We start from the raw sequence: 11,841 nt of genomic DNA, 5'->3' as shown, positions 1-11,841 counted from the left end.
CTGATTTCCTACTCAATTAATCAATCTTTGATGTGAAATTCGCTAATAAACACGAGGCGCATTTCTTATAGCAAACATGCCATAACAAAATGGGCATGGTTCATTTAAGTAAACAAACTAACACTTCTTCCGACTGTTACACCTATGTATTAGCCGTCTCGGTCGTCGTCCCCGTCAGCCGTCGCCGCAACTCCAGTCAGTTCAATAATCCAACCAGAAACCAGTTTCTGCTTGCCGGTCGTGGCGTTCGGTCGTGTTTATTGGCTCAACATCTCGCCGGAGGAGTTCGATAGCAAGAGTGTCAGTTCAGGGGTTTGATTTTTATTAGGTCGGGATAGATTATTGTGATCTTTTCTCTCTACCCTATCATCACCCTACCCTTGACGGGCGGAAGGCTAGCTAAAAGCCGAAATAAAAAGCAGCAAGCCACGGCAGGGAGAATTGGGAAAGGACTGCTGCGCCGCGTGCGGAAAGTGGGTGGTGTGGTGAATTGTGGGTGCCTGCTAGGATCTCGCATCGTAGACAAAAGAAGGGCAAAGCAAGTCTAGTCGGAATATTTCTGTGTGGAGGGAGTTGCTTTGATGCAATTCGGTAAGGACAATTTTCGCTCGGATTAAACTTCAATTCGCTTGATTGAAAATCCGGAGAAACTTGTCTCGTAAATTTTCGCCGGTCGAAGCAGCGGCAACAAACCAAGGTGATGCATCGATAGACTGTCCGTGTGTCGGAAGGGGAAAAAAGTATGAGATAAAATCGCGACTAGAAACGGGGTGCAATTTTTTTCCAGCGCAGGTCGCTGCCGGTGGTGTTTTGTGTCAATTTTAATTAAAATTTCAATGTACAGAAACGGAGGCAGCGTGTAAATAAACGTGAAATGGAAACCAAGATGAGCCACTGAGTAGCGGGGTAGAATAACAACAACAACAACAAAAAACATCATTTTGTGGGCTGTGTATAGCATATAGATATTGAGTTGGTGGAGAATCGCAAGAATGCCTTTGGAAGCCTAAAAGAAGACGAAGCAGTGGACGAAGAAGAACACCCGACAGAAAGAGATAAAATCGAAATCGAAGAACAGTGCGCTGCCGCGCGGTGCACAAGAAAAGGGCACACTGTGGTAACAAGAAGAAGGAAGTAGGAAAACGCCAGTGAAGCCGTGAATAAAAAAAAAAATTGAGTGATAAAAGGTGAAGTGAGAGGAGAAGATAAAGAAAGCAGCAAAATATAGCAAGTAGGCGCGCGCGATTGCAAGATATTAAATACGTTTTTTTTTATTTTAAATCGTCTTGCCTGGGCCTGGTCCTTGGTCGGAGGAGGCGGTGCTGGTGGAAGTTGAAACGAGCAGACTGGGAGCAAAGAGCCAAGCAGGCTTGTGTTAAAAATGTATAATAAAGGTTCATTCAAGATCGTGGTCGTTGCACTGTCGGCATTGCTTTGTAAGTAATATTCTTGATTCTTGATTTGTACGCTATCTTTATGATTGTGGGATCTAGGTTTGTAATATCATAGGAACATATCTGGCGCTTTCTCACACTCTTGTATGGGAAAAGGTATTTGCGGTTGGATTTGCATTTTATCAGTTGGGACGTTTAGGGATTAGCATTAATTTATGTTGGTTCTATGTCAGTCTCATACATTTGTGTTCGTGCTCCTGAATGGTGTTGTGGTGAATTCATTTGAGGCCAGTCTGTCTTATTCAGAAAATATTATAGTCTGTTTATGACTTTCTAATCATGGTTGCATTAACAGTTGAATTAAGAAAGAGATACTACCTTAAATGTGTAGAATTCTTCAGTGTCTTGTACTAATACTCGACTAGTCGAATTCATAAAAGGTAGAATTATCATTCAAGATCCATCCTCATGAACATTAAATAGTCTAAATCGTTCAAAAGTTCAAATGAAGTGATGTACTAAATCAACCGGTATTTGCAAAATAACCTCAGCAACGGAGCTTGGATACGTTCCATTGTTGAGGACATCGTGCGTATAGTCGCTATATTCATAGTCTGGCGGATAGAATTTCGATTTACCAAAAAGCGGAACCAATTAAATATATTGTAGACCAACAATTGAAGAGGTACTATCAAATTTTATAAACAAAACGTTGATTATTCTTTCCTCGTTAATCGAACGCAAATTACCAGCATCATCGGATAGGGGATACTTTCCCCAATCCAAAGATGGTATTAATTTGCGTAGGTGAGTCTTGAGTCACGAGAAAAAGGGTTCCGAAGTTTTGTTGGCAATAGCTGAGATGCTCTTTTCTGTTGTTGGTCGTGATTTGCTCGATGGGTTCCGCTATTTGACAGCTCAATTGGTTCCCGAGATTCTATCCGCCAGACTATGAATATAGCGACTATAATCGTGCGAGCCCTGGTTGGGATTTTTTTTTTTTTTTTTTAACTCTTTATTTGTTCCAAATTCAAAATAAATTACATTTCATTTTAACCTAGGTGCTCCAGTTACTGCAGTAACGTACCAGCCTTAATTGTTATGATATATATCTAAGTGTTTTTACATTGTTCATGTCTTGGCAATTCAGTATTTTAAACAGGTTTTTTAACCTGCATGTCAGTATAACAATTGATATCTTAAAACTAAAAACTAAAACTAAATCTTATCTAAGTATAAAGGGAATTAATCGTTGCAATTGAGGATTGCAACGATTTTTGCCTGAAATTATTAATTATTTTGTTGGACATTTGTGCTAAAGTCTCAACATTCGAAATTCTATGTACTTCGGTAGTACTGTACCAGGGAGGCAACTTCAAAATAATTTTAAGAACTTTGTTCTGAATCCTTTGAAGTGCTTTTTTCCTGGTAGTGCAACAACAAGACCATATTGTCACAGCGTAAAGCATGGCCGGTCTAAAAACTTGTTTAAATATTAGAAGTTTATTCGTCAGGCAAAGTTTGGATTTCCTGTTTATAAGAGGATACAAACATTTTATATATTTGTTACATTTAGCTTGAATGAGGGCATTGTGATCTTTAAAAGTTAATTTTTGGTCAAGTATTAATCCAAGATATTTCACTTGGTTTGACCAGGAAATTGGAACTCCGTTCATAGTGACTATGTGACTACTACTAGGTTTCAAAAACGAAGCTCTAGGCTTATGTGGAAATATTATAAGTTGAGTTTTGGAAGCGTTGGGAGAAATCTTCCATTTTTGTAAATAAGAAGAGAAAATATCTAAACTTTTCTGCAGTCTGCTGCAAATAACACGAAGACTTCTTCCTTTAGCGGAAATGCCTGTGTCATCAGCGAACAAAGATTTGTGGCAACCCTGAGGCAAATCAGGGAGGTCCGAAGTGAAAATGTTATACAATATAGGCCCAAGAATGCTACCCTGAGGAACTCCTGCCCTAACAGGTAGTCGATTAGATTTGGAATTTTGATAATTTACTTGAAGAGTTCTGTCAGTTAAATAATTTTGAACTAATTTCATAATATAAAGTGGAAAATTAAACTTTTTCAATTTAGCAATCAAACCTTCATGCCAAACACTGTCGAATGCTTTTTCTATGTCTAGAAGAGCAACTCCAGTTGAGTGGCCTTCAGATTTGTTTGAACGAATTAAATTGTTAACTGTTAAGAGTTGATGAGTAGTTGAATGCCCATGGCGAAATCCAAACTGCTCATCTGCAAAAATTGAGTTCGTATTGATGTGAAGCATCATTCTATTCAAAATTATCTTTTCAAAAAGTTTACTTATTGAAGAAAGCAAACTTATTGGGCGGTAGCTAGAAGCTTCAGCTGGATTTTTATCCGGCTTCAAAATTGGAACAACTTTTGCATTTTTCCATTTATCAGGAAAGTATGCCAAATGGAAACATCTGTTAAATAATTTTACCAAGAAAGACAAGGTACTCTCTGGGAGTTTTTTGATGAAGATATAGAAAATTCCATCATCACCTGGAGCTTTCATATTTTGAAATTTTTTTGTTTTAGACCTTACTTCGTCCAAATCAGTCCCCCAGGAATCATCAAAAATATTTTCCCGAGAGAAAATATTCAGAAAATCCCGAGCAACCTGATTCTCAATAGGACTAGTAAGACCCAAACTGAAATTATGGGAACTCTCGAATTGCTTAGCAAGTTTCTGAGCTTTTTCCAAATTTGTGATCAAAATTTTACCACCTTCTTTAAGCGCTGGAATAGGCTTTTGAGGTTTTTTCAAAATTTTTGTGAGTTTCCAAAAGGGTTTGGAACTCGGGTCTAATTTAGAAATATTATTTTCAAAAGTTTTGTTCCTCAGGGCAGAGAATCGCTTTTTAATTTGTTTTTGCAAATCCCGCCAGATAACTTTCATGGCAGGATCGCGTGTTCTTTGATATTGTCTCCTACGGACATTTTTAAGACGGATCAAGAGCTGAAGATCATCGTCTATTATAATTGAATCGAATTTAACCTCGCATTTTGGTACTGAGGCAGCTCTTGCTTCAACTATAGAAGTAGTCAGAGATTCAAGAGCATAATTAATTTCATCTTTGGTTTGCAAAGGAATGTTTGGATCGAAGTTATATTCCATAAATGTTCGATACTGCTCCCAATCAGCTCTATGGTAATTGAAAGTAGAGCTGTTGGGATTACAAATTATTTCTTGGGATATTTCAAAAGTTACTGGAAGGTGATCAGAACCGAAGTCAGCATGGGTAACCAATTGGCTACAAAGTTGACATGAATCAGTTAAGACCAAATCAATAGTGGAGGGATTTCTTATAGAAGAAAAGCATGTTGGGCTGTTTGGATATTGAATAGTGTAATAACCTGCAGAACAATCATCAAACAGAATATTACCATTGGAATTGCTTTGAGCATTATTCCATGAGCGGTGTTTTGCATTAAAATCACCAATAATGAAGAATTTAGACCTATGACGGGTAAGTTTCTGGAGGTCACCCTTGAGAAAATTCTTTTGCTGGCCTACGCATTGGAATGGCAAATAGGCAGCTATAAACGTAAGTTGTCCAAATTTTGTTTCAACAGAAACTCCCAAAGTTTCAAAAACTTTGGTTTCAAATGAAGAAAGAATTTTATGTTTGATTCGTCTATGAATAATGATGGCAACGCCACCACAGGGTCCATCAAGACGATCATTTCTATAAATCAAGTAGTTTGCGTCCTTCTTAACCTTATGGGCAGGTTTAAGGAACGTTTCAGTTATAACGGCAATATGCACGTTATGAACTCTTAAAAAGTTAAATAGCTCGTCTTCATTATCTTTAAGAGATCGAGCATTCCAATTTACAATATTTAATGCTTTAAAATCCATTACTGAATTTTAAAGTCATGACAATATTATTTGCAAATTTTACTCCAGTTTGAATAGCATCAAACATGGAGTTAGATTTAAGCATATCAGAAATCATGTCAATTAATGAATTCTGTAAAAATTCCATTTTGGGGGCAGTAATGCTTCCTAAGTCAAAATTGTCAAAATTTCCGTTAGAACGTTGGTTAGTATTTTGATTTCTACCCGCTGCAATAGCAGCATAGGTAGCTCCATTAACTCGCTGAACATTGTTAGCAGCGAGGGGAGTAGGTACAGATGAAACATTTGAAGCAGGGGAGATATTTGTACCTACGGGTACGAATGTAGAATTTGTTCCTCGCTGACCGTTGTTAACAGCAGAGGAATTTGTACCTGGTCGGAAACGTGGAGCGTTTCCTACCTGACGGTTAGAACGAGATTGTAGGATCGCTTTGCGAGTCTTACATTCCCAAAAATTGGATTTGTGGTTTTCACCACAATTTGAACATTTAAATTTCTTAGGATCTTCCTTCACAGGACAGTCGTCCTTTGCGTGAGAGGAATCACCACAATTCATGCATTTAGCTGGCATGTAGCAATTTTTAGTTCCGTGACCCCATCCCTGGCACTTACGGCACTGGGTGAGGTTTTGGAAATTTCCTCCAGTCTTCCTGAAGTGTTCCCACTTCACTCGGACATGGAGCATAAGGCTAGCTTTTACTAAGGCCTTAAGGTTGTTTAGTTCACTAGACTTGAAGTGAACTAAATAAAAATCATTAGAAATCCCGTTGCGCGAATCGCCAGGACGGGATTTCATTTTCATTTTGATTACTTGAAGTGGCACAACTCCAAGTAATTTTGCCAGTTCATCTTTGATCTGATCCAGGGATTCACCACTGGGCAGTCCTTTCATGACAACCTTGAACACACGTTCAGTTTTGGTGTTGTAAGTAAAAAATTTGTGCTTCTTCTTAGTAAGATACTTGAGAAGACATTTAAATCCGTCGAAGGTTTCAGCCAATACACGGCATTCACCCCGACGTCCAATTTGTAGTGAAAACTTAACTTTCAAAAGTTCCATGCGAAGAGCATGGAAATCGGTAGTGGTTATCACAATAGGGGGAATCTTTTCCTTCTTGGCATTAAGCCGGGAAAGTTTACTAGAATTTTTCTTGGATGATGGATCATTCTCATCATCCGTGAGCAAATCAAATTGATTACTCAAATTAATTTCATCAGAAGGGGGGTCAAGAGTTTGCCCCTTTCTTTTGCGTTTAGGCGCAGTAATTTTTTATCCAATTCGACTTCCAAGCAGATTACTATAAGAATCTGAAGGATCGAAGAGGAATTTTCCAAATCGATATCCAAGAAGGATTACCTCGGGTAGGGTCCAAACAAGGATCGAAGAGGAATAAGAGTTGGAACAAGGTAGAAAATTTTTACAGGTTGAGCACTGAAAAGTGCTGTTTAAATTTGTTGTAGCTTTAGGTAGTAGTAACACTTCCTTCAGCAAAAAGCAAATAGATCCGCACGGCAAGAGAGCACGATGCGGACTCGCCCTGGTTGGGATTAATAGAGTCTAAAAAAGCATCATTAATCATCATGGAGTTCAGATCATATGCTTCACACGACTGGGAAAATTATCCAAATAGCGTAACATATTCATGCAGATTCATAGAGTCTGGCGTATGATTAGGATTCATTTCATCTGTATTTAAGATGATCCAATTGTGCTGGAGTTCAGATCAAATAATGTACTTGACCAACCACGATTGGTACCAGCGTTGCCAGATTGCTCTCAAGATTATCGGTATCAACGGTTTGAAATTTTAACCGAGTTTAAGCTTTAATTTGATGATAAAAAAGAGCTTGACTTGAAAACCCTTTTAGGAGACCATTAATTGAAATTCGTGATAAAATAACATTCTAAAACTATTTTCAAATTTGAAGGTTCTTTTTGAAAAAATTAAAAAAATATGATTCAAACTGTGGAAGCTATGATTTCTATATTTTAGGCCGGAGGCTTGTAAAAATATACACATTTTATAAAGTTGTATGATCTCTGACACCTTGACTAAACTTTGAAGCAGCAAAGCTCGTTGTTTGAAATATTTAGGACCCGTAAATCAGATTTCCAAATCTTAAACTTTTAATCATATTTATTAAAACCATTTTAGATGTAAAGATGTTTGTGTGTTAAGGTTGGGGGAGGTTGTTCATTGAAACTTCCGGTCCGCTTCGTAGCATAGTGCTTGCTAAGAGGTGCCAGGTGGTAACCCACTGATTACCTGACGATCGGCCAAATTTGGAAGACGTCTGCATTGAATTGTCTCACATTGTAATATTCCGCCCACTATATCACAATCAATTGCGAGTAGCTGAGCAGAATGGAGACAAGGAAAGCATTTGGTACAGGACCAAGTCTCTCCCGGCTGGCGCCAAAACAATGAACCTGGAAGTAACTGGATCAAGTTGTCATGGGGCACGAAATGATCCTGTTGCATGACTTGGAGCTGTTGCAATCGAGGAGGGGGGGGGGGGGTTCGTGCTAATGTTTAATTTGTTTTTGTATAATTTCAGGTGTTAAGATGGTTCGCTGCCTCTTGACGGTGGTTCAGCAAGAATAATATTGAGACATACGGGAATGCAACAAACGTGTCAAATTAACTGCATTGGTAACGAAAACACAGAGGAGCGTACACCTGATGTCACACATTAAGGTGATGGTAATAAGGTCGGTGATAATATGACATTTACACAAAAGCGGAGATCAAATCAGATTGATCAACGTACCAAAATTCGAAACTTCGATTAAAACGTGGAATCTGTGCAGCACCAGTGGAGAACACTCAAAAGCTGCAGGTCTCATCAACCGCTGCCTGCGGTATGTAACTTGTGGCTGGTGGCCTCACAAATGGATCTCAGATGTAAATGTCATCAGAAGCCGATAGCAATAGAAACGAAGTCTGCAGGCAAGCGTTTGATTATGAATTAAATCCGCCAGAACATCGCAGCAAAGGCCCTTAGTAGGCGGAGCGTCAATAAGGAAATTAAGCAAGCCAATAGGAATTTGACCTGGGCCCAGGTCAAGCAGCTGCCCAGAATGGAAGTCTTTCACGTTGGCCCTGTGCACCTCTGGAGGTTCCCAGGTATTTGAGTACGACGACGATGGACGTTGCCCCTTGGAACGGAATGAAAGCGAACTAACCTGATGTTGCACAACAAGCCGGCGTGTTTTTTTTTTGTTCTTTTTATTTCTTTTCAGCAAAACAACAAAACCCTCTATCTCTCTTCTTTATTCTTTTAATCTCTTACTATCCTAGCATAGGCCACGACTAAATTTCCGTAGGTTCATGTCTGGCTTAAGTGAAGATCGGTAGGCAGCAGCCTGCCAGGGTGTGAACTGAGCAATAACAATAACAATAACAAGATGTTTGTGTGTTAAGGTTGAATTAAAAAAAAAATATTTATGACTTTTTGCCTTGGAACACATTTTATCCACAGTCGAATGTGAGCAGTTCCACACCAAAAAGTCAACTTTCTCCGATTTGCACAAGACTTCGCATGATTGTATGGGCAATAATTTAAATGTTTACAAAAAATTGGTCATTTCCCAAGCAACCTAAAGTTCGGATTTTACTTGATAAACAAACTCAAAAGTTCACATCTGGTTCAAATTTAGTTTCGTGGAACTTTCTTGCTGATTAACAAGGCACTACACGTACAAACAGAACTTAATGCTCTTTAAAGTACCGTCAATATTTATTGGAACCTTGAAAGTTCCACAGAAGTTTCTTGTTCCCGTTCATTTGAACTGTGAAGTTCACAAAAAGTGAATAAAGAACTTGTTTCGAACCTCTAACATAAAGTTCAATCTTAGTACTAACCGTACTCTTAAGCAGCGCGAAAGTTCACAATTAATCTATGTTGAACTTCTTTCAGACTTTAAAGTACGCGTAAAGTTCTAGATAAGTTCGAAGGAAGTTCGACTTGAACCTTGACTTGAACTTGTAAGCAACTTTAGAAATGTCAATTTCTAGCAGCTTTTTTCGTCACGGATCAATTTATTTTGTTCTGCGAAACTGTTTGCATTTGGCCAGAACAAAATGTGTCCACTTTTTGATTTCCGCAGCCATTGATCTGGAACGGCAGAAAGCTCCTTACAGCCTTGAGCGTTCAATGTTTCTACTACGGCGAATGGCATTTCTGTAAGTAAAAATATATTGAATTTTAATAAATTTCATTGAGGTTTGCGTTCCACTACCATACCTTGATGATTTTCTGAATAAAACAAGTCTCATAACAGTTAAATTTACTACAATTAAGTCAAATGGTTTCGTACTTTTCGATGTTACTGAAAACTTCTGCGGAAAACAAAACAAGCTGTCAAATGTCAAACGGTGCAAGTTCACAGTAAGTTCCGTATTAACTTTTTAGCAACTTTCAAGTTCAGATAAGCTTCTACATGAACTAATAAGAGACTTTGAAGTTCAAAAAAAGTTCTTACGGAACTTGAAAGTAGATTTGGCTACTCTGAAAACAATTTTTATGAATGAAATCAATACATCGAGTAAAATCATATGATATTCCACTTCGTTCACATAGAACAGTGGTATGTATCTCGGTTTCAAAGAGGAGGACTCGAGTTCGAGGCTTGCGGTAAGTAATTTAAAAACATGTTATTTAAATTAAGTATTTGACCATATTTCAAACATTTATCTTCCGACAACGCAGCAGCGCATAATAAATTAGAAGAGAACGTGGTAAGCAGCAAAATAATAGATATATTTGCTGTCTATTTTGGTTTGTAGATTTCATTCAAGTTTTCTTTTTGGGCTGAATAGCATTCCCTCCAACGGTTAAACGAACCTTTTGTGTACTTTCAAGTTCTTTTTAAAAGTGACACAGCATTCTGTTAGAAGCTTAAACATCGAATGTGAACTTGGAAGTTCGGTTAATTACTTAAAAAGTAAGTTGAATAGAAGTCTCTTCATAATCATTCGATTAGCTGATTAAGCCAAAAAAGGGCTTTTATCCGAACTTTTGGTTGCTTGGGTTTGGATCTTGTACTTTTTTTCAAAAATGCGCCCTTTTTCATTTTCCTTTAAATTGCAGCACGAAAACGTCACTTCTGATCGAAATGACGGCTGAGACAAAGTTGTAGAGAAAATTAAGTCTTTCTGGGAAAAATAATGGTATTAAATCGTGGAAAAAGACCTTTTTGACAAATTTTTGAACTTTATGCTAGTACGCTTTCAATGTATTTTTTACATAAAGGGTGTCCACAGTTAAATTGCATCACTTAGAAGTACTGATTTTGAAGATTTCCTGCAAAAAGGTGGAGAGCGATGCGAGTAGATGGGTTTAGATGCAAGAGATAAAAACACATTTTTCGTAGATTGATTCGCTAGTGTGAGATTTTTCAACCATTTAAAATCGAGATTTAGATGTGTCGCACCCCTCGGTAATACCATAGAGGTAACTCTAAGACCAGAAGGTCCCGAAGAAACGTGCTTAACTTTTTGGCTCAGCTCTGGTACTCTCTTCGGTTCCAAGCTAATCGATGCACCCCTCGAAACATAGGAAAATCCACTAACCCCTCATTTTATCTGTTTTAATTTTGACTAGTATTGGGTACGCTTATAGATGTACTTAGGACCAATAGGTTAGTCAAGTAGTGAGCCAATTTAAAATCGTTAGTTTCCATTGGTTGGTAATACCTCGGGTAATACCTAGGGGTAAGACCAGGAGGTAAGTCACTCTGCCACATTGTGTCTGTGCTTATTGTGTTTTTGGGTGTCGGAAGATGTTTCTGGGTGTTTCTTCGTGTCGATCGAGCTGTCAAAACTTCAACGGAAAAAATATGCTTACTGGCAACCATATCCTCGACCATAACAAAATGACGGATCCATCAGCGACTTCTTCGATGTTATTTGCTTATAACAACAAAGTACATCTGATTCACTACCGAAGATATTCGAGAAAAATGTGAAAGCCGAACTAAAACAGCTACTTCAATTCATCCTCGAATTCATCAAGATATGCAAAATTCACTTCTTAAAGCAACATAGCATAAACGGAAGACTACCATTAACCACTACAAGGAGCACGACCACAGAGGCGAGGTGGACTGAACCCGGTAGTGATCTAGAATTCTAAGCACCTTACTGTTGCTGTGACACTCCCAACCTACCAAAATGAATTCATCGGAGCATTCTGACGGATCTAGACAGACTTTTCTACTTTTTGAAGTTGTAATTTATTTAAAAACGTAATCCTGGTGGAGACGTTCATATTTTCACTACGGACAGCACATACCAGTACCTAGCTATCGTTTTCAACCTTAATCCTCGCCATCATCAGTGCGCTCTCTTAGGCCCGATCGTATCCAGTCATTGACATTCGAGATCGCGGAATACGGTGTACGTGTCACTTCCGAGCGATTTTCTTCATCGAGGTCCGGTGCAATCCAACAAACCGACTGCCGTGGTTCTCTCTTCTTTGCAAGAAAAAAACAACAACTGAATTGATCAACAAATGTAAACATTATTGGCAGTGGTGCCAGAATTGATGAAAAAATTAGC

At 38.3% G+C, this 11,841-nt stretch overlaps 1 protein-coding gene across 1 annotated transcript in view; it reads left to right on the top strand.

Annotated features, from left to right (window-relative positions):
• Positions 1-251: 251 nt before the first annotated feature.
• otk (off-track) overlaps positions 252-11,841 on the top strand; it is a 231,667-nt gene continuing 220,077 nt past the window's right edge. Inside the window, exons 1-2 of the mRNA XM_065227030.1 lie at positions 252-697; positions 845-1,436. Coding sequence (XP_065083102.1) covers positions 1,382-1,436 — 55 coding nt within the window. The 5' untranslated portion in view covers positions 252-697; positions 845-1,381. The remainder of the gene's footprint in view (positions 698-844; positions 1,437-11,841) is intronic.

Source organism: Ochlerotatus camptorhynchus, unplaced genomic scaffold (assembly GCF_037179485.1).
Source record: "Ochlerotatus camptorhynchus isolate MF236.1 unplaced genomic scaffold, CSIRO-AGI_Acam_v1.1 ptg000022l, whole genome shotgun sequence".
NCBI classification, from domain to species: Eukaryota; Metazoa; Arthropoda; class Insecta; order Diptera; family Culicidae; genus Ochlerotatus; species Ochlerotatus camptorhynchus.
Note: the sequence above shows the minus strand (reverse complement) of the source record. Positions and strands in the feature narration are given on the sequence as shown.